At 48.6% G+C, this 25,084-nt stretch overlaps 1 protein-coding gene and 1 long non-coding RNA gene across 5 annotated transcripts in view; one reads left to right on the top strand and one right to left on the bottom strand.

The window, feature by feature from the left end:
• Window positions 1-25,084, bottom strand: part of LOC140611747 (uncharacterized) — a 184,041-nt gene that overhangs the window by 124,328 nt on the left and 34,629 nt on the right. The gene's annotated exons all lie outside the window — the stretch shown is intronic.
• On the top strand, window positions 60-19,964 carry LOC140611551 (uncharacterized). Its single transcript, XM_072788224.1, has 10 exons — window positions 60-127; window positions 2,774-2,831; window positions 12,199-12,238; window positions 12,971-13,055; window positions 13,384-13,492; window positions 13,880-13,996; window positions 15,537-15,730; window positions 16,322-16,378; window positions 17,095-17,288; window positions 17,521-19,964. The coding sequence occupies exons 1-10, from the start codon at window positions 60-62 to the stop codon at window positions 17,886-17,888; spliced, it is 1,290 nt and encodes a 429-aa protein (XP_072644325.1). The 3' UTR covers window positions 17,889-19,964.

The following is a 25,084-nucleotide window of genomic DNA, read 5'->3' as shown; positions in this document are numbered from 1 at the left end:
CAAATTCTCATTCCCAATGGAGAAACACTGGGAGCCTTTCCCTGAAGACCAGGCACGAGATGGGGATGTCCACTCTCACCGCTGCTATTCTCAACAGAGTACGAGATGTCATGGCCTCAGCAATCAGGCAATGAAAAGAAATAAAAGGCATTCAAATCATCAAAGAAGAAGTTAAACTCCCTCTTCGCCGATGACATGATACCGTACCTAGAAAACCCAAAAGACTCCACCCCAAGACGGCTGGAACTCCTACAGCAAGTTTGGCAGTGTGGCGGGATACAAACTCGGGGCCCAGAAACCAGTGGCCTTTCTGTACGCAAACAATGAGACCGAGGAAAGGGACATCGAGGAAGGGGTCAATCCCATTTATACAACCGCAGCACCCAAAAAAAAAGCATGAGCTACCTAGGAAGAAACCTAACCAAAGGGGTAAAGGATCTCTACCTGAAACATTGCAGAACATGTCTGAAAGAAACTGAGAAAGACACAAAGAGATGGAAAAAGGTTCCATGCTCCTGGGTTGGAAGAATTTATATTGGGGAAAATGTCAACGTGATCCAGGGCAATTTACACAACTAGTGCAATCCCTCTCAGAAATACCACGGACTCTCTTCAGAGAGCTGGAACAAATCATCTGAAGACTTGTGTGGAATCAGAAAGACCCCGAATGGCCACGGGAATAGTAGCCAAGATACCCACTGCGGGGGAGGGGGGGCGGGAGGAGGCAGCACAATGCCGGGTTTCAGGGTGTGCCACAAAGCTGTGACCATCAAGACGGTGTGGTACTGGCACAAAAACAGACATCAAGAATTTCTCTAAAGGCATCAGTGAAATTAATATTAAAGCATCTGGAAGCTAATTATTTTGAGAAGGGCATGTGGCACTAAGCTCAGGTCTGAATTTATGGATTTGGAACTGGTATTTAAGATGAAATATTTAATGGATAATGAAGCAAAGCATATTTGGTGACAGAAACTATCTAATACCTTGTGCCATGAATCCCTGACACAGTTTCAAATTTGTGCTTCTCTTGTGTTTTCTTGACCTATAAAATGTTACGTGGAGTTATTCACTGAACTTAACTCATGACACATCCGTAAACCCAAGCTTGCCAAAATATTTTAGGTGGGTATGTGGAGGGCAAGGGACGCTGAGGACTCCTGGGTCCATATACATGCACACCTATACACCAGCATCAGCGCTCTTTCTTCAGCAAAATTACACTTCCTTCCCATTTTTGTTTCCAAACAATGGGCTAAAGAGAGTAAAACCAAAATATAAACATGTTGAGGATATCTTTTATTATACACAGAAGTATCTTAGTATGCTGGGAAACAATAGTATACATTATACCAATTGGCTTTGAAAAATCAAGTCGCTGACTCTTCATCTAAACTCAAATATGTGAGACACACATCCCTGGTTTTGAGATTACTCCTTAAACTAGATCTTTACCTCAGAAGCATTCTGAAACAATAACATTTTGGGGATAATGCTAGGTAAATTTAACGAAATGAATGCTAGGTCTTTAGCCACGCTGGATCTGAACCATTTAAAGCATTAGAAGATTTACTAACAATATGTTTATACCAATATTTTATTAGTGAGTTTGCTTGGTATTATTAAGCTAGCCTACATTGGGTTTCTCCAGAACAGGCCCTGAGACTAGGACCAAGGCTAGGAGTTTATTTGGAAGACTATCTCAGGAAACATTGGCGGAGGAGGGGACAGTGAGCCAGGGAAGGGAAGGAAGCCAGTAGATGAATTTATGAGTATGTTATAGCTGTGGGGAACTTGGGCTCATTTCCACTGTGCTACTCTGGGAAGTGGTGTAGAGCAGACCCGAGAGTTGTCTCACCCAAAGGATAAGAAAGATGGAGGGCTTAGCCACTAGCTCCCATCTGTCATGAGTTTGAGGCTGTTCCCAGGGATGTCAGCTCCCTGGCACTTCCAGCCCACCGGGCACCAAGAATGCTCCTGTGGGGAGAGCTAAGGGATGCAGGTATTGGCAGCAGAAAGCTTATCAGCATGCATAGGGATGTTGAGTGACAAGGGGATATACATGGTGTGCCAAAATCACCTACTCAGAGGCATAACTGTTTATAAACACACTAATAAAGCTTCTTTTTAATGGGAGGAAACCAAAAGGCCAGCAACCGAGGGTGGAAAGATAGGAGAAGCATCAATTGTAACCCTTCTGATAGCAGTCCTACTCTCTTCCCACACAGGATCCTCCTTGACCCCCAGGCAATCCCTGGAGGTCAGACTAAGGGAAGCCTGAGAACATTTTTTGCTTATCTTCTCAGCAGATATTGGGAGCAGGTCAAGGAAGAAGCTTTACAGAGCACAGCAAGAGAATGCGATGCTTTTCTAGTCAATGGTAACTTAAGAGTCTATATTCCGAAGAAATTATATACTTCTATATATTATTAGGCTGTTTACATTTTATTGTTTTATTATGTTTATGTTTATATGTTCATGTTTTATTTATTTATTCATGAGAGACATAGAAACATAGGCAGAGGAGAAGCAGACTCTCTTCAGAGAGCCCGCTGTGGGACTCGATCCCAGGACCACCACCTGAGCCAAAGGCAGAAGCTCAACCACGGAGCCACCCAGGTGTCCAGAAGTATTTCTTTCTCATGCTGTACACTGTAATCACCCTATTTCTCTACAGGCTTGAAAGCCACAGGATTATCCCTTCAAAGGGAAATACTGAAGCTGAGGTGCTTACTGTTCTTCAATAAAATTTCCACGTGGTACTCCCTTTTAGATTTTATGGTATGCCCCTGTCTCCACAGGAGTCCCAGCCCTACGAGCTTCTGTACCCGGTAACATCAAAATGAATGAGCAACTTACGACTTGGGCTGTTTGTATTTCCAAAAGTGGGAATTGGAGGAGGGTAAAGGAAAAGTTTTCCCTGCCTTAAGGTTCAAGGGCACTGCGAAAAGACAGTGGCTGATGCTGATTCTGGAAAACTGTTTCTCATAGAGCTTTCAGGCTGATTTCCTCAACTCCTAACTTTTTGGGAGGAAGGATTCCTTTCAATAAGGTGAGGACTAGATAAGGTGTAAGTAGCTAACTAGAAAAGGGTGGTAGATAGTAAGTGTTGTGGACAAGGGAACCACGTGTGAAAAATACATTAGGCCAAAGGGATAAGCTCATGAAAACACGCTCAATATCTTTAGTCATTACAGAAATGCAAATTAACACTAAATTGAGATACTACTTTACATCCACTAGAGTAGCTAAAAATTCTTTTTTAGATTTTGTTTATTCATGAGTGAGAGAGAGAGAGAGAGAGAGAGAGAGAGAGGCAGAGACACAGGTAGAGGGAGAAGCAGGCTCCATGCAGGGAGCCCGAAGTGGGACTCGACCCTGGGCTGAAGGCGGTGCTAAACCACTGAGCCACCCGGCTGCCTGAGTAGCTAAAATTTAAGACTGACAAATCCCAAGTGCTGATGAGGAGTCAGAGCAATTAGAACTCATATATACTGCTGATGGGAGTGTAAAAGTGTGGTACAGGGTGGGGTAGCCTCTTATAAAGTTAAACATATACCTACCTTATAGTCCAGCAGCTGTAGATCTAGGTCACTGTCCAAGATAAGTGGGAATATATCCTTCACAAAAGGATATAAAGAATGCTCATAGCAGTTTTACTCAAAATAGCCCCAAACTGTAAACAACCCAAATGTCCATCAACATGAGGATGGGCAAACAAGCTGTGGTATTATTTTACCACTCAGTAATAAAAAGGATGCATTAGTGTACTGATCCCTGCAATGAAATGACTGAATCTCACAAGAGAAAAGAAGCCAGACACAAAAGGGTTTAGAAATACTGTATGCTTCCACTTATATGAAGTTCTAGAATAAGCAAAACTCACCTAAGGTGAGAAAAACCACTGGATGCTTTTGGGGGACTTGAGGAATTACCTGGGGACAGAGGAAGATTCTTTCAAGAGATGGAACTCTGGTAAGGGCACAGGTTACACAGGTGTATCTAGTTGTCAAAACAGTTCAATTATTTGTGCATTTCAGTGTATGTAAATTTTACCATAAAAACTCTAAAAAATAATAATAATCAAACAGAGGGGCTGGGGAGTGGGTGGTATAAATAAAACAAGAATGGTAGGATATTCATAGTTGAAGTTGAGTGATGAGTAAGTGGGGCTCATTACACTACTCTGTTTACGTTTGAAATTTTCTACACACACATAGGCATGCACACAACGTTAAAAACCCAGTAAGCAAGATCATCAAAAGGCTATTAGGCACCTGAAAATAATGCAGAATGGCTGAAGTGGAGAGTGTCTTTTCTACTCTTTCATCTAGTACAAATCTTCCAGACAGCAGCGGACTAAAGATAACAAATCTCTTAGTCACACATCACTTGAGAGCATGGACAGTTTCAATGATAAGCTAACATGAACAAAAAGCTATGGTGGAAAAACAGACATTTGTATCTCTTGTGTAAACATACCTTACCAAACATTGTTCCTTAAGGTACTTTGCAGCAGTTGGAACAAGAATTTAAACAGGAGCCATTTAGCTACCATGGAATATGGACATATTTACTGGTACAGGCTCAGACCAGCATAATCCCCTTTCTTAACCTGGTAAAGCTTCTGAAGTTGCAGTAACAAAAATCTAATTTTAAAAAAGTCACAAATGTCTTATAAATAAAAAATCATGTCTGAAAATATATAGTATGCCCAATAAATCATCAGTGATGAAAGTCACTTCCTACTTTAAAATAGATTAATGCCAATGTTGAGAACGTTTCATAAGGGTCGATGTTAAATTTCCTTCATCTTTTCTTTTTAAAGATTTTGTTTATTCATGAGAGAGAGAGAGGCAGAGACACAGGCAAAGGGAGAAGCAGGCTCCATGCAGGGAGCCGGACGTGGGACTCTTTCCTGGGTCTCCAGGATCAGGCCCTGGGCCGAAGGTGGTGCTAAACCGCTGAGCCACCCAGGGCCGCCCCAAATTTCCTTCATCTTAATGCAATACAGTTGTGTGTGTGTGTGTGTGTGTGTGTGTGAGAGAGAGAGAGAGAGAGAGAGAGAGAGAGAGAGAGAGAGCACTCAAGGTTTTGTATAGACTTGTTAGAGTGAATCACAGATTTCCTTTTAGGAAAAACTTAAAAGTTCCCTTTAATTTTGCAGATGAGAAAACCAGGGCAAATGAAGTCACTTATCGAAAATAACAAGAGGATAAGAAGTGTAAGACCATAATTCAGCTTTTCTGATTTTTTCAAATTGAGATGGACCATTCTGCTTGCATATATGAATTTGAGATGAATATGAGATTCTTGGGCAGCCCCGGGTGGCTCAGCAGTTTAGCACCACCTTCGGCCCAGGGCGTGATCCTGGAGACCTGGGATCTAGTCCCACGTTGGGATCCCTGCATGGAGCCTGCTTCTCCCTCTGCCTGTGTCTCTGCCTCTCTCTCTCTCTCTCTCTGCCTCTCATGAATGAATAAATAAAATCTTTAAAAAATTCTATTACTTGCATCCATATTGAATACTCCAGAGAACTTTATCTTGACAATTTACAGAATGTTATACAAACTCAGAATTGTTTAAAATGTTTCCAGTGAATTAGTAGAAATATACTTTCGCCCCATGGAGATTACCATATTGGAACATGATGACATCTTCAAAAGATTGTGGAAAATACAGCCAATTCACCACTTGCATATGCTTCCTGACCCAGTATCAGAGTAGATAGTGAACAACTCAAGACTTTTTAATTTTTTTTCTCACCCACATCTTTACTTGGGTGCCATCATACTCTTGATACCAGTTTGTTTTGTTATGTTTTAAAGTAGCATGTTACAATCCATTAGTGGTTGATGGAGTCAACTTAAGGGGAGACAATTAGCATTTTTAAAAATGAAATTAACTAGATTAGAAAATAGTGTACAACATATATAGTTAGGGAAGGACTATTTTGAGAAATTTTTGTTTCAGTCATATACATATGTGTGTACACTGGGTGACTATAAAACATTCATTACTGTCAATCACAGTCAAAAGCACTTGAGAGTGAATGACTCTCATAAGGTCTTGTGAGAACTTTAATGCTCTGATTACTTTTTTCTCAACTCACATGTTTGTTGTTGTCTACTACTTTAATGCTCATTTTTAGAACCACACAAATGAGACATTATTATCACTTATATTGTACAATGTCTGGATTTACCTACATGTTTGCTAATTTCTATGCATCTGTGAAAAAATTTTTTTTCTTTCTTAGAGAAGGGGGAGAGAGAGTGTGTTTGTGTATGAATGTAGGCAGCATAGGGGGCAGGGGCAGCGGGAGAGGAAGAGAGAGAGAATCTTAAGTATGCTCCATGCCCCATGTGGAGCCTGATGCAGGGCTTGATCCCACAACTCTGAGATCATGACCTGATCTGAAATCCAGAGCTGGATGCTTAAATGGCTGAGCCACAAGGCTCCCTTTTACTTTTTTGTATTGTGGCAAAATTCATAACCTAAAATTCACAATGTTAGCCATTTAAATGCATATAATTTGGTGACAGTACATACATGATGTTGTGCAACCATCACTTCTATCTGGTTCCAGAACATTTTTATTATCCCAAAAGGAAACTCCATGCCAATTAAGCAGTCACTTTGCATTCCTTCCTCTCCCAAGCCAATGACAACCAGTAATCTTCTGTCTCTTTGGATCTGCCTATTCTGGATATTTCGAATGGAATCATACAATATGTGACCTTCTGTGCCTGGCTTCTTTCACTCAGCATAATGTGGTTATTGTGAATAGTATCACTATGAGCATTTGTGTACAAGTATCTGTTTGAATACTTGTTTTCAATTTAGGGGGGGATATAACTAGAAGTGAATTTGCTGTTTCATATGGCAATGCTATGTTTAACTTTTGAAGGAACCACCAACATTTTTTCCATAGAAGCTGCACCATTTAAAATTCTCACAAGCAACGTGCAAGGGTTCTAATTTCTCTACCTTCTACCCAACACTTGTTTTTTTTCTATTAAAAAAAATTATAGCCATCCCACTAAGCATGAAGTGGGCATCTCACTGCAGTTTTGATCTGCATTTCTCTAATGACTAATGATGTTGAACATCTTTTCATGTGTTTCTTGGCCATTTGTGTATCTTCTTTGGAAAATGTCTATTCAATTCTTTGTCTCCATTTTTTAACTGGGTTGTCTTTTCATTGTTCAGTTGTATAATTTCTAAATTCTGAATACTAGACACAAGATTTATATGATTTACAAATAATAGCTTCCATTCTGTAGGTTCTTTCCCTTTTTTTGGGGGGGGGGTTCTTTCAGTTTTTGATCACGTCCTTTGAAGCACAAAAATCTTCAATTTTGAAGTTCAGTATTTTTTGTTTGTTTGTTTGTTTGTTGCTTGTGCTCTTTGTGTTGTATCTTAGAAACCATCCCCAAATCCACGATCATGGAAACTTACCCCTATGTTTTCTTCCAAGGGTATTTTTTTTTTCTTCCAAGGGTATTATCCTGAAAACTTGTTTCTAGAACCATTTTTCTTTTTAAGGTACATTCTTTTTTTTAAAAGATTTATTATTTGAGAGAGAGCGGGGGGAAGGGCAGAAGGATATGGAAAGAGCCTTAAGCAGACCCCATGCTGAGCGTGGAGCTGATCTCCAGACCCTGAGATCATGATCCCAGCCAAAACCAAGTGTCAGGTACTTACCTGACTGTGTCACCCAGGCGTCAAAAAGAACATTCTTTAAAAATACCTTTAATAAGGTTTCTTGGTTGCAAATGCAATCTATCTTTATCTGAAAGTGTCTTTACTGCCTTTGTCCTTGAAAAATAGTTTTGTTAAATCCATGAATCTAGCTTGACCGTCATTTTCTCTTCAGAACGCTGAAGATATTCCACTGTGTTCTGGTTTCCATTGTTGCTACTGAGAAACTGATACCTACTTGCCCTCCTTATTATTTACTTTTTTCCCCTCTGCCTACTTTTAAGATCTGCTCTTTGTCTTTGCTATTCTTTGGTTTTACTATCATACATCTGGGTGTGACTTTCCTTTTATCTATTTGGACTCTTGTTTCCTCTATTTGTGGATTCATGTCCTTTTGTCAGTCTGGGGAAGATCTTAGCCCTTCTATGTTCAAATATTGCCTTTTTTCTATCTCCCCTTTCTGGAACTCAAATTATATATATTACTCATTATGCCCTCCATATAGCTTAATGTCTCTTCTGTATTTACTGCCTTGTCTCTATGTAGTACAGCCTGAGTATTTCTTTCAGATTTAACTCCATCTTCAGCTGCATATATTCCGCTGTTTAACACATCCACTAAGCTATTAGTTTTAATAATTATCTGTTATTTATAAATGTTTTTTTTTCAAATGTGCCTGGTATTTTTATTAGATTTGCATTTTGACCCTTTTTCATTTATTATTCCATCTTTAATTTCTTTTTTTTGAGAATCTTTAATTTCTTAAAACACTTGACCCATAATTATTTTATACTATTTGATGATTTCAATATCTATAAATTCCCAAGAACCTCAATGTGTTGTTCTTGTTTTCCCCTGACTTTCATTCATTAGTATTCATGTTAATTTCTTATTATATTTGAATGTATTTAATTTTAACAAATCTGAAGGCTTCAACTGGGGATTTGAATTTGTTTCTTTATAGATCTAGGGCCGGGAGGAAATTGATCTGGGAGCACTCTAGCCTCCCCTTTAAAGACTCTGGCTTAAGGGAAGTTTCACTCTCCACAGAAGGTCCATAATTTTAAAGGTCACATAGTTAAATAACATCTTAAATTTACAGACAAATGACTCAGATTATAGTTTTAAGCAATTTATCCCAAGGTCACACAGCTACTCTAATAAATCGTGGGAGTAGACCCAAAGTCTCCTGACTACAAGTCATGCTCATGTAATACACCACATTCTACCACTGAATTGATTTGATACGAATTGTTCAAGTTTTTGACATTGCATACCAAAAAGGAGGGAAAAATGCTCTCTTTGAATTAGTTGTTTTCTTCCTCACCTTTTACAGAACTGATGACTTCATATGTAAGCTTGTTTGCTGAAAGCAGCACAAATTTTTGATGAATATAAATCATCTGTTGTGGATTAAAAAATAATTTCTGCTGTAATAACAAAAATCTCTTCTTTCTTTTTCTTTTATTTTGGTGATAATTCAACTCCTAACTTCAGTCGATAAGGATGGATACTGCCCAAGAGTAAATGAGAAACACAGTTCTAGTAAGAGCTCAGGAAAAAGCTGATTTGTGTGTCAGAGTCAAGGTGTCCCAGAGCTATAAACAGAAAATGTATGATGAATGAGGTTAAGAGGGAAAGGAAGAAATGTCCATGTGTGAAGGGGGGCAGGGTGAGATTTGAAATTCCAGATGTATATGCTTAGCAGATTTTGGGGTGGATTTTAAAGGGATAAAGACTAATGCACATAAATTAAAAAAAGCAAAAGATCAAGAGCCAGTAATCAGAGAAGTCAGAGGCTGAAGAAGCAGCCTACTTGAAGTGCAGTCAAAATGCAGTGATGATTATTGTAAGCAAAGAACAGGAACAAAGAGAAGATTACAGTATAGGGACCGAATCTGTAAATCAGACGTATTTGGTGATCTTTCATGCCTTTTTTTTTTTCATTTTGGAATCCTCCTGCTATATAGTAGGAAGATCCTTTCTCACACAAATAATTCAAGCCATTTAGTATTCCAAGAGGTTCCCAGTAAGGTACTACCAGCAAAGCTGAAATTTGAAATATATATAAATATAAATATAAATATTAATACACACACACACATATACACAATATCTAGATTTATCTGTGAGGTTGGTGGATGATGAGGGGTCGTATCAACCAATCATTTACACATGTGAGATGTTAAGACCTCTGAGATTCCAGTCAGTCAACAGACATATGGGGTAGATACTGAGTGTGGACCATGGTGGGGCATAGCCCCAAGAAGACATCTGTTCCTGTCACTCACTTGGTGACCTTGGGTCATTTACTTCAATTCTCGAAGGCCCTATATTCTTATCTGTAAAATGTGGATAACATGACATATCTCATAGAGTTGTTATGAGGATGAAAAGGTCAGAAAGATGAAGCAGCACAGAGCCTGGCATATATGAGCCCTTACCTGAAATTGATGACCACTGTGTTCTTTCAGAAAGGCCCTGTTGCCAGCCCCCTCACACATGCTATCTCCTCTGGCACCACACAGCACATCAACATTGCCTTTCCCCAGTGACGACCCCTCTCAAGTCCTGCAGCCTGAGACCTCAGAATTGTTCTGGTTATACTGCTCTTCTATGAATTTTGTCAGAGCAAACCAACCTTCTCGGAGCATTTTCACATATAAGCTTAGAGCACAGTCTATTTTTCTTCTACAACTGAGGATTCATCCTGGATTTTTCAAATACATAAAACTCCAGATAGAACTCCAAACAAGGGGATCCCTGGGTGGCTCAGCAGTTTAGTGCCTGCCTTTGGCCCAGGGCGTGATCCTGGAGTCCTGGGATCGAGTCCCACGTCAGGCTCCCGGCATGGAGCCTGCTTCTCCCTCCTCCTGTTTCTCTGCCCCTCTCTCTCTCTCTCTCTCTCTCTCTCTCTCATAAATAAATAAACAAATAAATCTTTTAAAAAAAAGAACTCCAAACAAAAGGTGATGAAAGGAGATATTTTGATAATCCATGGTATGATAACATTACACTGAATACCATCTGCTGTAAATACTTCAGCCTTCTGCGGTGTCCAGATGAAAGAAATGTGTCAGGCTGTGCTTCTTCAGTGGGTAACTCTGGAAAGTTTTGCTAAACTTTCATCCAAAATAGGAAGAACCTACCTCCTATAGGTTGAAGAAAGTTGCTGTCTGTAACATTGCTGGGGTAACATTGCCCTTTTTATCTGAAGGAATGAAGTTTCCGTTTGATCATAATGGTGAAGCAGCAAACACTCACCCTCAAAATTCTGCACTGAACTCTTTACTCATATAGGAGATCCTAGTTTCTATGTTGTTTTATTCCTTTGCCAAATGCTAATGGTTTGAAATCCAAAACAGATGAAGCTAATTAATAGCAGTTACATATTTTCAAGAAGCTTTCAATTTGGTTATTGCAGATTCTCTGAGACATTGCTTTCTTTAGTTTATACAAAACAGCATTGATATAAAAAAAGATTTACTTTACATATACACTCACTCTCTCTCTCACACACACACACACAAATCTTGCTCTCGTTTCACTCATACAGTCTGTACTTCAAGTAGAAAATTTTCATTCAGCTTGAGGAGATGCCTTTTGTTTGTTTTGTGGAGCAGATCTGGTGATGTGTTTTCTCTGTTTTGTGGGATATGATTCAGAATTCCTGGGTTTCTGCCTCCCTGCTCGCAGGACACCTGCTTCTCCCTCTCCCTCTGCCTGTCTCCACTGATCATGCGTGCTCGCTCTCTCTCGCTCTCTCTCTCTTAAACAAATAAATAAAATCCTAAAAATGAATACTACTTCTAATAAATAACACACAGAGTGAGCATAAAGGTGGACATGCAGGCCTGCTAGACCTGGCTGGAGACCCCCTCCCTCATGCCTGTGTTTGTTGTCTTCCCCTTGTGCTGCTGGCTGCAGAGGTGCATGACCTCCCAGGGAGGAAGGAGGCCCATGGAGGAGCCACCCTGGCTCCTGAAAGACCCCGTGAACGAGTTCAGTCTCCAATCTGAACAGCCACTCAGTGCTGTCAGGTGGGGCAATCTGTGCTGACGCAGTACTGACATTGGGGGAGTCACTTGGTAATTCAGCAATGTGGATCACCAAATTAACTGAAATAGTTATCAGTCTACTAGTTTTAAATGACCAATGGACGCCTGCCTGGAGCAGTCTGAAGGGCGTGTGGTTATTGATCTCGGGGTCCTGAGTTTGAGTCCCACATCGGGCACAGAGTTTCCTTAAAAAAAAAAAGAAAAGAAAAGCACAAGTATTTTAAAATGCCCCAAGTCAATAAGGCTCCCACCGCTGAGCTGGCCCGTGGTGGGATGGATCCTCCCACCTTCTCCTTCAGCTGCTGAGCCCTGAGCACAGATAGTGCCCGAGCTGATAAACAGACCAGATCCTCCCTCTCGGAGCTCATGCTCCAGGGGGGAAGATGGACAAAATACGGAAAAATATCAGGAATGGAAAGAGCAAATTGCTCCCTAGAAAGAGAGCCTGGTGCTTCCCTGGGTCCTGAGCTCCGGAGGTGAGGCTGTGACAAACTGTGGGGCTTTGACAAACGCAGCAGCTGGGGCTCCAGGGGGCCACTGAGGGGAGGAGGTGAAGACCCACTGCCTCGCCAGGATCACAGCCTGGGAAGGAGGCAGAAGGGGGCATGAAGCCAGCTCTGTGTCCTCCGTTGGGGGCCAAGGCTGCCCCTCCCCTTTGTCAGGGGGCTGAGAAAAGGTTGTGTGGATGGAACTGGCTACAGTCATGGGGATGTGATGGGGTGGGGGTGGGCATTGACAGCCCAGACAGGAGGCATTCCAGCACGTTCCAGTCTGAGGAAGAGCCCAGGTCAGGGTGACCCACTGGGTGCACCGCTGTCCACAGCTCACCCAGTGGAAATGACGGAATGGCCCGTAACATGACAGGCAGGGTTTCAGGATAAGGACAGCCTCACACCTTCTAGGCCAAGACTCCCACACCTACTGTAGGGTTTGCCTTGGATTCAGGAGCCTAGGATTGTGGGAAGCTATTGCCCATCCCTGCCCCGGTGGGACTGTCATCTTCTGGGCCTCCAGAATGAGGGTAACGGTGCCCACGTGTGTGCACACAGGGACCTTGTGGGCCTGGACGCATGTACACACCAAGGAAGAACATGTGGTGGGAGGTATTGCCTGCACGTGACACCCACCTCCAATGTCACAGATATGATGCCACAGTGGCGTGGGGACATCTGGAGGAAGCACCTGCTAGGATAATCCCTATCCCACAGGCAAGAGGCAGACTATCCCCGACAGGCACAACGGCTTCTCCGGGGTGAAAACCAGGGAAGAATGGAAAGTTGTGTCTGAACCCAGGTGTGTTTCCAGGCTGGGGCCCTGGCTGCACATAGTCTTGCCCTGGGGCCTGTAGACAGGGGTGCGGTTGTGTCACTGTGTGCACACAGGCCATTGCCTGCAGGGAGGGGGGGGGGCCGTTGGCAGCCCCGAGCGCTGCTCCTGAAGCTCCCTCCAGGAGTGGACTCAGGGAGGGGGTCCCAGGCAGTGAGGTCACTTCTTTCACAACAGAGGCCAACAGAACTTGGAACCCCTGTACCCGGGCCCCCACATTCTAGTGCAGCCCCACCTCAGGCTCACTTTCAGGAGACTTCTGCTACTGAAAGATGTTCCCTGATGGCTTTCCCAGTTTTGAGCAACACCAGGAACCCCAGGGATGCGGCTGCTTCGAATGCTGGAGACGCTGGTGCCACCGTCAAACCCAACACCTCAGGGAGCTTTTCAGGAGGCGCTGTAGGGTAATACAGAGCAGGCCAGGCCACCTGTGCCAGCCATCCTGGGCAGCCCCATCCCCTCCTCTTCAGTTTCAGGGAACCAGGGATGTGTGGGCAGGTCGCATCCAGGCTGGAGGACCTTGCAGGGCAGCAGGTTCCCCGGTGACCCCTTCAGGGTCACCCTGATGTCACGGTGGGCAGGGTGGAAACAGGATTCCTGAGGTGCCTCTTACATGACCCGGAGTTAACCCAAGGCCCTGCAGCCGCATCCCTTTGCTCTCCTTGGGGGAGGTGTGTGCCAACTGTGCTGTGGTGTGTCTGCAATGGAGTCAGCTGGGTGTGCGGCCCAGCCGAGGCGGCCACACCGGGCGCTGAGGCCTCCTGCCTGGCTGCCGCACACGGTCTTTACAGAGCTCCACATGGGACAAGGGGTGGCGGCGGAGGCGGGAGGAAGAGGACATCCCCCACACCCCGGTGGTGATCAGGAAGGAGCCCAGCACAGCTAACGGAGACCTGCAAGGGTTCAAGGTGAGTGCAGGGGCTGGGGCCACCCGACACCCAGGGCCCCGATGCAGCAGGAAGGGCCCCAGGTCCCAGAAGCCAGCCTGCTGCTCCCCTCGGCTCCCCCCTAGACTCCTGCTGCTACAGGAGTCTGGATTCCCCTCCTCCCCAAACTTGCCCCCATGGCCCTGCCCCTGCCTGGGCCAGATGCAGAGTCCCTGTGCACAGATTTGTAGGAATATCAGAATAGAGCCTTCAGGGGATGCCTGGTCGCCCAGTGGTTTAGCGCCTGCCTTCCGCCCAGGCCCTGATCCTGGAGACCCAGGATCGAGTTCTGCCTCGGGCTCTCTGAATGGGGACTGCTTCTACCTCTGTCTGTGTGTCTGCCCCCCCACCCGTGTGTGTGTGTCTCTCATGAATAAATAATAAAAACTTTTTTTATAATGCTTTCTTTTAAATATTTTATTTATTTATTCACGAGAGACAAAGAGAGAGAGGCAGAGACACAAGCAGAGGGAGAAGCAGGCTCCATGCAGGGAGCCTGATGTCAGACTGGATCCTGGGTCCCCAGGATCACGCCCTGGGCTGAAGGCAGTGCTAAACCACTGACCCACCCGGGCTGCCCATAAAAACTTTTTAAGAAGAGACACACCATGTCTCATCGCATGCGGTCTCCAGTAGTTTGCACTGTGCTATGCTTTCTCCTAACTGGTGCTCCCAGGAGGCCCCATTGGCCTGACGTCCTTCCCCACCTTCTCCAAGGCTTGAGCATGGTCCTGGTGAGTTGGGAGACTTTTCCCCAAAGGGACACGGGGCTCACTGTACTATGTCTATCGCTCTGCAGTTAGGTTTTGAAGGAGCGCATCCCTGCCCCCGCTCCCGGGGTCGGGCACAGGGGCCTCGTGTGCTGCACAACATGTCAGAAGGCCAGTTGGTTCCCACAGCCACTGAGCCCTTCACTGATGCAGGACTTCGATGCGATTCCCTTCTGTTGCCAAATCACAGGGCGGTGCTGAACATCCTGCAGCCCTCACACCCTGGGCCCTCCCACCCAAGGAAAGGTCTCCGGGTTGGCACCTCGAGAGAGGGGCGTGTGGTCAAATTCAAGGGGTGAAGCCGTTAATGCAGGGAGGTGCTGTCAAAACTCAGCTGACAAGCGGCCCTGGGATACTGACCCCTCCCACTTGAGATCCTTGTATTGATCCAAATTTTTTTGAAAATTTATCCTCTAAAACTATTTCTTTATTGGATAGTCTGTCAGTTTAAGAGACAGACAGCAGGAAGCAGAAGAGGGAGACACAGGCTCCTCAAGCACACTCTGCCCCAAGCGCAGAGCCTGCCAGGGGTGGGATCTCAGGATGCTGAGACCATGACCTGAGCCACAACTGAGAGTCAGATGCTAAGTGACTGAGCCGCAGGCGTCAAGCCCCGTGTCCCTGCTGTGGGCACTCCTTCCCCCCCCCCGCCCCCTGCAGCCACTGAGAGCTCGGGCTGTGGTCTGCGCTCCAACTCCCAGGTCTCCTGGAGGCTACAGTGCAGGCTGCACATCCCCTCTGTCCCACCTCAGGCTGAAAGGGCCTCAGCCCTGAGGAAGAATCGGATCTGCCCAACCACCCCCAGCCGGAGGGAGCTGCTGGAGCAGCAGGTAGAAGAACTGGTGCCCGCCTTGCTGCGCTTTGATAACCTGTCCATATTTGAATTCCTTAACTATTTGGTGGAATATGGCACCCCTGAAGAGGTGCTGGACCTGCTGTTTGCAAAGTGAGCACTCTGACCCTCCACAGCCCAGTGGGATGGGCCACCTACTGGTTGGGAGTCTTGGGGAATGTTGCTTAACTTCCCGGTCCCTTGGGCTGCTCCTCCGACTGGAGGAGAGTCACACAGGGCCTAGTCGGGTCCTGTAGGGCAGCCCCCGGTGCCTGGCCTGTGGCAGGTCGGCTAGAGGGGCTGTGCTTGTGCTCATCAGTCGTCTTCTCTCCCCATGACAAAGCCTGTGCCGCCTCCTCACCGTCACCAGGGTCTTGAGCTGGCCTGTTTTGCCATTGAAAGGGAGTTTTGAGTCCATCTGGGGTCTATATCCTGGGGCATTCGGAGTAGGGGTCCCTGGGGACACCTGGGCGCCCAGGCCCACTCGGATATCAGCCATGGGCCTGGCCGGAGCCCTTTCATTCCTCAAGCATTCAGGAAGTGCCAGCAGGTGCAGGTGCTTCTCCAGGAGCTGCCCGTGGCCACAGGCACAGAGCTGACGGCCCCCCAGGGTTCTGGACTAGTTGGGGTTCAGAGGTGACAGCAGCTATGAGGAGAGATCGGGTCCACAGGACGATTCATGTGATGCCCCCTGCCCTCCTCTAGATATCGATACATCGTAGCTTCCTGCAAGAACGAAGGAATCCTGGACCAGTGGGAAATGTGAGTGAGCTCTGGACCATGCAGGGGAGCCTTCCCTCTCCAGGAGGGCCGCGAGGGGGCTGTGGGTTGGAGGGGCTGCTCGACCCTTCACCCCACACGTCTGCAATTCCTGTGACAGGGTAAGGGTCTAAGGCCCCTTCAGGAAAAGAGCAAAGGAGAGCCGTGGGTGGGGTGTCGGCTTTGTGGGAGAGCACTGGGACACCAAAGGGTGACCTCCTCCATGCCCATCCCCCCAACCCTCTGTCTGCCCCACACCTGGGACCCAGAGCAGAGGGTGTGGGGAGCATCGCACTCACCAATCTGGTGGCACCTGGACCCGGGTGCACGGCAGGTGCTCAGGAGAGCCAGTGAGGGCTCACGGACCAGACGGCCCCCGCCCCGTGGGAGATTAGAGTCAGTGGAAGGACACCCCTTGGGGGCCCCTCATGAGTGAGGCAGGGCAGACCCACGGGAGGGAAGTTTCCCCAGGAAAAACAGTGATGGTCACACTGCTGGTCATGGGCTCCCATGCACAGAGGCTTTGTGCCAGCCCCTCCTCAGCGAGCAGGGCTGTGGCAGACTGGACCGCCAGGTGACAGGTGGACAAGGAGCAGCACTGGCCTCCGACAGCCCTGCATGGGAGGCCGAGGGCCCCGGTTCCTGCAGGGCTTCCCCGGGACACCTCTGCGTGAGGGAGCTCTGTCTTCTGACGCCTCTGCCCACCTGTCCCTCCCCAGCACCATGTCCTCCTTCCTGACCATCTGGCTGGACTACTATGAGGAGGACTTCCACGATCCCCCAGAATTTCCTGCCCTGAGAAAGCTGCTGAACTTCACGGGGCAGTACTTGCCAGGCTCAGTGCTCGACTGTCGTGCCGTGTGTTACCTTTGGCGTTTCAGAAATCTCCATCAAGCGGAGTTTGTGGGTGGAGGTGAGGAGGACTGGGGTGGCCGAGTTGGGGACAGGGTGGGTCACACAGATCAAGCCTCCGTGTTGCTGGGCTGGAGCAGTGGGTAGGCTCACACCCCATCCCCACGGGCTGCAGTCTGGGGAGACCTCCCAGGGCTCTTGCACTCACACACATTGAGCGGTGGGAAGAGTGTCCTTGATTTGAGAGGGACGTGGAAAGTCCATCCTGGTGATGATACTTTGTCTTCTTGGAGATGATACTCTGTCTTTGGACCCTGAGCAACACCCTGAACCACCCCAGGAGCACGCCCGAGCTCCGACGGTGGGGCCTGCTGCACCTTTAGGGTCTGAGGGGATGGAGCTGGTCCCAGCTGCTGGAGCTGAGAGCTTGGCCCAAGCCATGATGCCAGCTGCTGTGTTCAAGCCAAGATACGTGGTCGGACCTCTGAATCACTGTCCTGACCTGGAAGAGCTACCTGCAACCCTAGGAGACCTGGAGGCCAAATGGGCCCCACCACCGGCTATCGAGCTCATCGATGTGCCGGAGCAGCCGCCTCACTCAGTGGAGCAACCGGCTTCAGACCCCGAGCAACACCCTGAACCACCCCAAGAGCCCGCCTGAGCCCTGACTGTGGGGGCTGCTGCACCTTCAGGGTCTGAGGTGATGGAGCTGGTCCCAGCTGCTGGAGCTGAGGGCTTGGCCCAAACCGTGATGCCAGCTGCTGTGTTCAGGCCAAGGTATGTGGTGGTCAGATCTCTGAATCCCTGTCCCGACCTGGAAGAGCCACCTGCACCCTTGGGAGCCCTGGAAGCCGAACGGGCCCCACCACCAGCTATCGAGGTCATTGATGTGCTGGAGCAGCCACCTCACTCAGGGGAGCAACCGGCTTCGGACCCCGAGCAACACCCTGAACCATCGTGGCAAGAGCCCCGCCCCGAGGCTGACTGTGGGGCCTGCTGAAGCTCCTGGGCCTGAGGTGATCGAGCCGGTCCCAGCTGCTGGTGCTGAAAGCTAAGCCTGGGCTGAGATGCCAGCTGCTGAGGTCAAGCCAAAGTACCTGGGGGTCATACCTTTGATTCACTGTCCCGACCTGGAGGAGCCACCTGCTTCTTGGCCACCCCAGAAGGAGGAGCATGTCCCGGTGCCGGCTCTCGAGTTCATCGAAGGGCCGGACTGCCACCTGCCTCAGTGGAGCCACCAGCCTTGGCCCCCGAGCAGCAGCTTGTGATGGCTGCAGCACAATTGAAGCCTTCCCCTCCCCTTTCATTGTGCTGTTTCTGTATTTTGTGTTTTTTGTAAACCTCTATAATTGCTTCATAAATTTTATTTGTAATAAAGGATAAGTTAACTTTGTAAAAATTGACTCTGTTGCTTTTAAATTATACATCGTGGTACTTTAGGTCCATTCATACTTCGAAACTCATTCTATGAGGCTAGCATCACCTTAATTCCAAAACCAAAGACCCCACCAAAAAGGAGAATTATAGACCTATATCCCCGATGAACATGGATGCAAACATTCTCAACAAGATATGAGCCAACAGGATCCAACAATACATTAAGAAGATTACTGGCCATGACCAAGTGGGATTTATCCCCAGGATGCAAGGCTGGTTCAACACTCGTAAAGCAGTCAATGGGATGGATCACATCAACAAGAGAAGAAACAAGAACCAGATGATCCTCTCAATAGATGCAGAGAAAGCATTTGACAAAATACAGCATCCATTCCTGATCAAAACTCTTGAGACTGTAGTGATAGACGGAACATTCCTCAACATCTTCAAAGCCAACTACGAAAAGCCCATAGCAAATATCATTCCCAATGGGGAAACACTGGGAGCCTTTCCACTAAGATCAGGAATACGACAGGGACGTACACTCTCACCATGGCTACTCAACATAGTACTAGAAGTCCTAGCTTCATCAATTGGGCAGCAAAAAGAAATAATAGGCATTCAAATTGGCAAAGAAGAGGTCAAACTCTCCCTCATTGCAGATGACATGATATTGTACCTAGAAAACCCAAAAGACTCCACCCCAAGATTGCTAGAACTCATACAGGAAATTCAGCGGCATGGCAGGATACCAAATCAATGCCCAGAAATCAGTGGCATGTCTATACACTAACAATGAGACTGAAGAAAGAGTAATTAAGGAGTCATTCCCATTGACAATTGCACCCAAAAGGATGAGATACCTAGGAATACACCTAACCAAAGAGGTAAAGGATCCCTACTCGAAAAACTACAGAACACGTCTGAAAGAAATTGAGGAGGACACAAAGAGATGGAAAACTATTCCATACTCATGGATTTGAAGAATTCATTTATTGGGAAAATGTCAACGTGACCCAGGGCAATTTACACATTGAACGCAATCCCTATCAAAATACCATGGACTTTCTTCAGAGAGTTGGAACAAATCATCTGAAGATTAGTGTGGAATCAGAAAAGACCCCAAGTAGCCAGGGGAATATTAAAAAAGAAAACCAGAGCCGGGGCATCACAATGCTGGATGTCAAGTTGTACTACAAAGCTGTGGTCATCAAGACAGTGTGGTCCTGGCACAAAAACAGACACAGAGATCAATGGAACAGAACAGAGAATCCAGAAGTGGACCCTCAACTCTATGGTCAGCTAATATTCGACAAAGCAGGAAACACCATCCACTGGAACAAAGTCTCTTCAATAAATGCTGCTGGAAACATTGGACAGCCACACACAGAGGAATGAAACTGGACCATTCTCTCACACCACCGTACACAAAGAGAAACTCAAAGTGGATGAAAGATCTAAATGTGAGACAGGAAGCCATCAAAATCCTAGAGGAGAACACAGGCAGCACCCTTCTTGAACTTGGCCAGAGCAACTTCTTGCAAGATACATCCATGAAGGCCAGGGAAACAAGAGCCAAAATGAATCACTGGGACTTCATCAAGATGAGAAGCTTCTGCACAGCAAAAGAAACGCTCAACAAAACTAAAAGACAACCCACAGAATGGGAGAAGATATTTGTAAATGACCCATCAGATAAAGGGCCAGTGTCCAAGATCTCTAAAGAACTTATTCAACTCTACAGCAAAGAAACCAACAATCCAATCATGAAATGGGCAAAAGACCTGAACGGAAATGTCACAGAGGAAGACATAGACATGGCCAACACGCACATGAGACAATGTTCCGCATCACTGGCCATCAGGGAAACACAACTCAAAAGCACAATGAGATCCCACCTCACACCAGTGAGAATGGTGAACATTAAGAAGACATGAAACAACAAATGTTGGAGACGATGTGGAGAAAGGGGAACCCTCCTGCACTGTGGGTGGGAGTGTGACCTGGTGCAGCCACTCTGGAAAACTGTGTGGAGCTTCCTCAAAGAGTTCAAAATAGAGCTGCCCTGCGACCCAGCAATTCCACTGCTGGGGATTTACTCCAAAGATACGGATGCAGTGAAACGCCAGGACACCTGCACCCCTATCATTATAGCGGCAATGTCCACAATAGCCACACTGTGGAAGGAGCCTCGGTGCCCATCGACAGATGAATGGATAAAGAAGATGTGTTCTACCTATGTAATGGAGTATTACTCAGCCAATAGAAATGACAAATACCCACTATTTGCTTCGACGTGGAGGGACCTAGAGGGTATTATGTTGAATGAAATAAGTCAATGGGAGAAGGACAAACATCATATGGTCTCATTCATTTGGGGAATATAAAAATTAGTGACAGGAAATAAAGAGAAAGGAGAGAAAATGAGTGAAAATATCGGTGAGGGTGACAAAACATGAGAGACACCTAACTCTGGGAAATGAACAAGGGGTAGTGGAAGGGGAAGTGGGTGGGGGGTTGGGGTGACTGGGTGATTGGAACTGAGGAGGGCACTTGGTGGGATGAGCACTGGGTGTTATGGTACATGGCAGCAAACTGAACTCCAATAAACAAAATCTTAAAAAAAAAAGGGTGAGGGATCCCTGGGCAGTTTGGCGCCTGCCTTTGGTCCAGGGCGCAACCCTGGAGACCCGGGATCGAGTCCCACATCGGGCTCCTGGCGCATGGAGCCTGCTTCTCCCTCTGCTTGTGTCTCTGCCTCTCTCTCTCTCTGTGACTATCATAAATAAATTAAAAAAAAAAGGGTGAACCCACAGTGCCTGGCCCTGCATCTCCACAGTGTTGGGAGCAGCGTGGGGGGAGCGGGACACCGGCCACCCGCTCTCCTCCTGCTGCTACTGCGTGGGCTCTGCTTCCTTTCCTTGTGCTGGGCCCGGGGAGCGGGTTCTGGGCCGGCTGCTTCTGAGGAGGGCGGGGGGGGGGGGGGGGGGGGCAGGGCTCGGCTTCATCTCTCTTGCACACCCGCGCTTGTGCTCTCGCTTGGTGTGTGTGTGCGTCTGCCAGCTGCAAGGCCCTGTCGGGAAGACCAGACTGGGGCTCTTGGTCGGCGCTGCTGGATGTGGGGACACCTTCCCGAGTACGCCACAGACGCAGCAGGAACTGTCCTCCCACGTCCTCTGTGGGGCCTGGTCCTTGTTGGGGAGCTGACCGGGTGCCCTCAGGAGACACAACCACGGCCTTTCCTCCTGCCTCTCCTCTGCCTGTGGGGCCTGAGCCACCCCAGGCCCGCAGGCCGCATGCCCGCTGCTCTGTGGGGCTGTCAGCTGGCAGGTTTCCTGGGACCTTCCCTTGGTGGCTGTCCTGGAGGCTGAGGAGGACTCCTTTCTAGGCGATGGCCCCCTTCAAATGGCTTGAGTAGGTGGGAGCTGACTCGTCAGTCGTGTGGGGGCAGGTTTGTGGCTCGAGGTGGCCAGAAATGGGTGGGGATGCCCGAATATGTCCGAAGCAGCCCCTGGGAAGCATTGGGTAGCTCTCGTGCGGTCGAAGGAGGTGCAGACACCAGATGGCTGGGAGGAGCGTCGCCAAGGGGGCCCAGAGATCTGCCCCCATAGTTGGGCCGGAGCCTGTTGCTGGAGCTGCTGAGACCCATCCTCAGGGTCCCCAGGATTTGCACACCTGTCCCATGTCCCAGGGCTCTCATGGCATGCACGTGTGTGAGAACCGGTCTCGATGGTCTCGTCGGGGTCTCCTGGTGTGACGAGGTGGGGCATGCACCGTACCCCAGCTACTCGGGAGACTGGGGAGCCATGGACTCCATGGTCCGTCATCTTCTCTGACGTCGTTTTCAGTGTTGTGTTTTGGCCCACTCCGCCTGCCGTGGCAGCGGCTCACCAGCGTCAGAGTGGCGGGCTGGGGCACTGGGCCATGCGGCCGATGGCAGGCCGTCCTCGTGGGTATCCTCTGCCCATTGCTGCTGGCCTGGGCCCTGGAGCTGGTGCAGCCTGTGTGTTTTCTCTCTCCAGACGCGGCTGCCACAGATTGGCCAGTGAGCTCCATCAGCTGAGGTCCGCGGAGACCAGTGCCCACCCACGAAGTCCCCTCTCCAGTGTTGGTTTGCAGTAAATCTGTATTTAAGCACTTAAGCATCTGTGTGTGTCTCTTGCTTCTGAGACTCTTCTCTGCATGTGTGCTTTTCCGGAACTCCAGCCATGAGGTCCCTGACTCACGGACAAAGCAGATGCCAAAGTAGGGGATTCCTCAGTGTCTTCTGAACTGTGTCTGCTCTAACCTGTGGTTTTCAGAAATCTGATGAGCTTTCAAGAAAAAAGAATTGTGGTTGCAGAGCTGACATGGGTTTCCAGCAGGTTCTGAAAAGCTGAAGTGAGCACAGGATCCCGAAGCTTCAGCCAGAGGACACACCCCCACACCCCATGGAGCGAGTCTCGCCCTGCGGTGCTGGGCTCACCCATCTGCCTGCACCCTCCAGGGCACAGCACGTTGGCCGCACCCTAGTCCCGGGGACCGTGCTTGTGGTCAGGCTCTAGCGACGCTTCTCAAGTGAATGGAGGAGGCGTGGTGGCATTAGCGCACAAGTGCCCAGGACCAGAGATTATCTGCCAGGGAGGAAAGGCCCCATCTTTCAACAGTTTGCCCCAAAACGTGTGGGAGGGAGAACAGTCTCCATGTTCTACGTAGAAAGGAAGTGTCCGGGAGGTGGCAGTTGCGGTGTGGAGAGGAGTGTGCCCAGGACTGCCCACCTGAGGACAGACCCACAGCCACCCGGGTCTGCCCCACTGGCAGGGTGGCGCTCCCGTGGGCCTCCCGCTGGCACCTGTCCCAGCTTCGGTGGGTGTGGGGGGTAACACCGACATTTCAGGCTCTGCTCCCCACTCAGCTCAAGCCTCTGGTGCTCTCCCTGGGTGTGATTCTTTTTTATTTTTATTTTGGAACATCAATGGGAAAAATGTCTTTAATTTTTGCTAATATCTAATTGGGATTTAGCCTTCCCATCAGTTAGGAAACATGTGTCAGTTCCTTTTTTTTTCCTTTGTAAATTGACTTTTTATTGGTGTTCAATTTGCCAACATATAGAATAACACCCAGTGCTCACCCCATCAAGTGCCCCCATCAGTGCCCATCACCCAGTCACCCCCAACCCCGCCCACCTCCACTTCCCCCACCCCTAGTTCCTTTCCTGGATGTGATTCTTGAGGGCTGGCTGGCCTCCAGAGGTCAGCTTGTGTGCAGCCCGACAGCTGCCCTGGCCTGCCCTCTGCCGCTGAGCCCAGACATGGGTACGGCCTTGTGTGTTCCCCTTGCCCTGAGGGGACCAGGCCCACGGACACTGGAGCCCAAGCTGGGGGGGCACATGGTGAGTCAGTGTCACCCCGCCTGTCCCGGCAGGCACAGCAGCCTGGTGGGGCTGTCCCGGCTGGGTGGTCTCCCATCTGGCTAGCATGGAGGACGAAACCAGGCCGGGCCTCCCACCTTCTCTGTCATGCTGCTTCCCACGCTGTGTAGCCAGAGCCGGATGCACTCGGGGACGTTTCAATGCAAACACGGTGTGAGGGCCACAGAGGAAGGGATGACCCTGAGGCTGGAGCTGGACCGCCCACCCCGCATGCTGCTCCAGTGGGGCCTCCCTGTCTCTGCCATCCGTGTGGCACAGGCCTGGTACTGGCAGACGCTCTGCAGGTCAGGGGGTAGGCCCCTGGCGTCATTTGCCATCCTATCCCCAACAGCCCAGGTGCTTCTCCCCGAGGAGGAGTCCTGGTGTGGGTATAGCGCTGGGGCGGCTGGCAGTCTGGGGCAGGCTCTCCTGCAGGGCAGGTGGTTGGGAAGCTGCCCAGGTCGGGGCCATCCTGTGGCCTGGGGCGGGGTCTCCTGGCAGCCCGCAGCAGGGGCCTAGGAGCCCTCCACCATGTGCCTGGCCTGCAGAGGGTCTGGGTTGGCAGGTGCCATGGAGGGGCTGCCAAACAGGAGCTCGTGCTTGAGCTCAAAGGCATAGGAGCCCCGGGGGCCACCTGTCAGCTGTCCGGTGGTCTGGGGGGCCTGGGACAGGAGACCTCAGGCTGGCGGGTCCCCAGTGAAGAGCTCTGCTGCAGAAGCAGCCACAGGGCTGCGGGAGAGTGGCCAGGTGGGGCCCCACACAGCTCTGGGGTCCTCCTTCACCCAGGGTGCTCCGGATCCCTGCCATTTCAACCCCCAGGCAGTTGGGCATCTGGCGAACATGTTGCATGTAAGGTTTGGCGGAAGCCCGCTGTTGCATGTAGGGAGATGGCCTCTGGTGGGGAAGGTGCCAGCACTCGGCCCCGCCTCCTGACTCCCTGCACCCCTGACCTCAGCCTCCCACAGCAGCTGCTGTAAAGTCCAGGGGATACCTGCTGGCTCAGGGCTGCCCTGCGGCCCGGGCGCCCTGTTTCTCTGGCTGGGTGTGTCAGCCCTCTGGGTCACTCATATGTGGAATTTAAGAAATGAAAC

The sequence above is a fragment of the Canis lupus genome, chromosome 20 (genome assembly GCF_048164855.1).
Source record: "Canis lupus baileyi chromosome 20, mCanLup2.hap1, whole genome shotgun sequence".
NCBI classification, from domain to species: domain Eukaryota; kingdom Metazoa; phylum Chordata; class Mammalia; order Carnivora; family Canidae; genus Canis; species Canis lupus.
Note: the sequence above shows the minus strand (reverse complement) of the source record. Positions and strands in the feature narration are given on the sequence as shown.

Bases quoted from the DNA above. Each gene is read 5' to 3' on its own strand.
- LOC140611551 (XM_072788224.1), top strand. From the start codon at position 60: ATGGGGATGTCCACTCTCACCGCTGCTATTCTCAACAGAGTACGAGAT. The intron at 13,493-13,879 runs GTAATACAGAGC...CGGTCTTTACAG, and splicing joins TTTTCAGGAGGCGCTGTAGG to AGCTCCACATGGGACAAGGG. The intron at 13,997-15,536 runs GTGAGTGCAGGG...GTCCCACCTCAG, and splicing joins GAGACCTGCAAGGGTTCAAG to GCTGAAAGGGCCTCAGCCCT.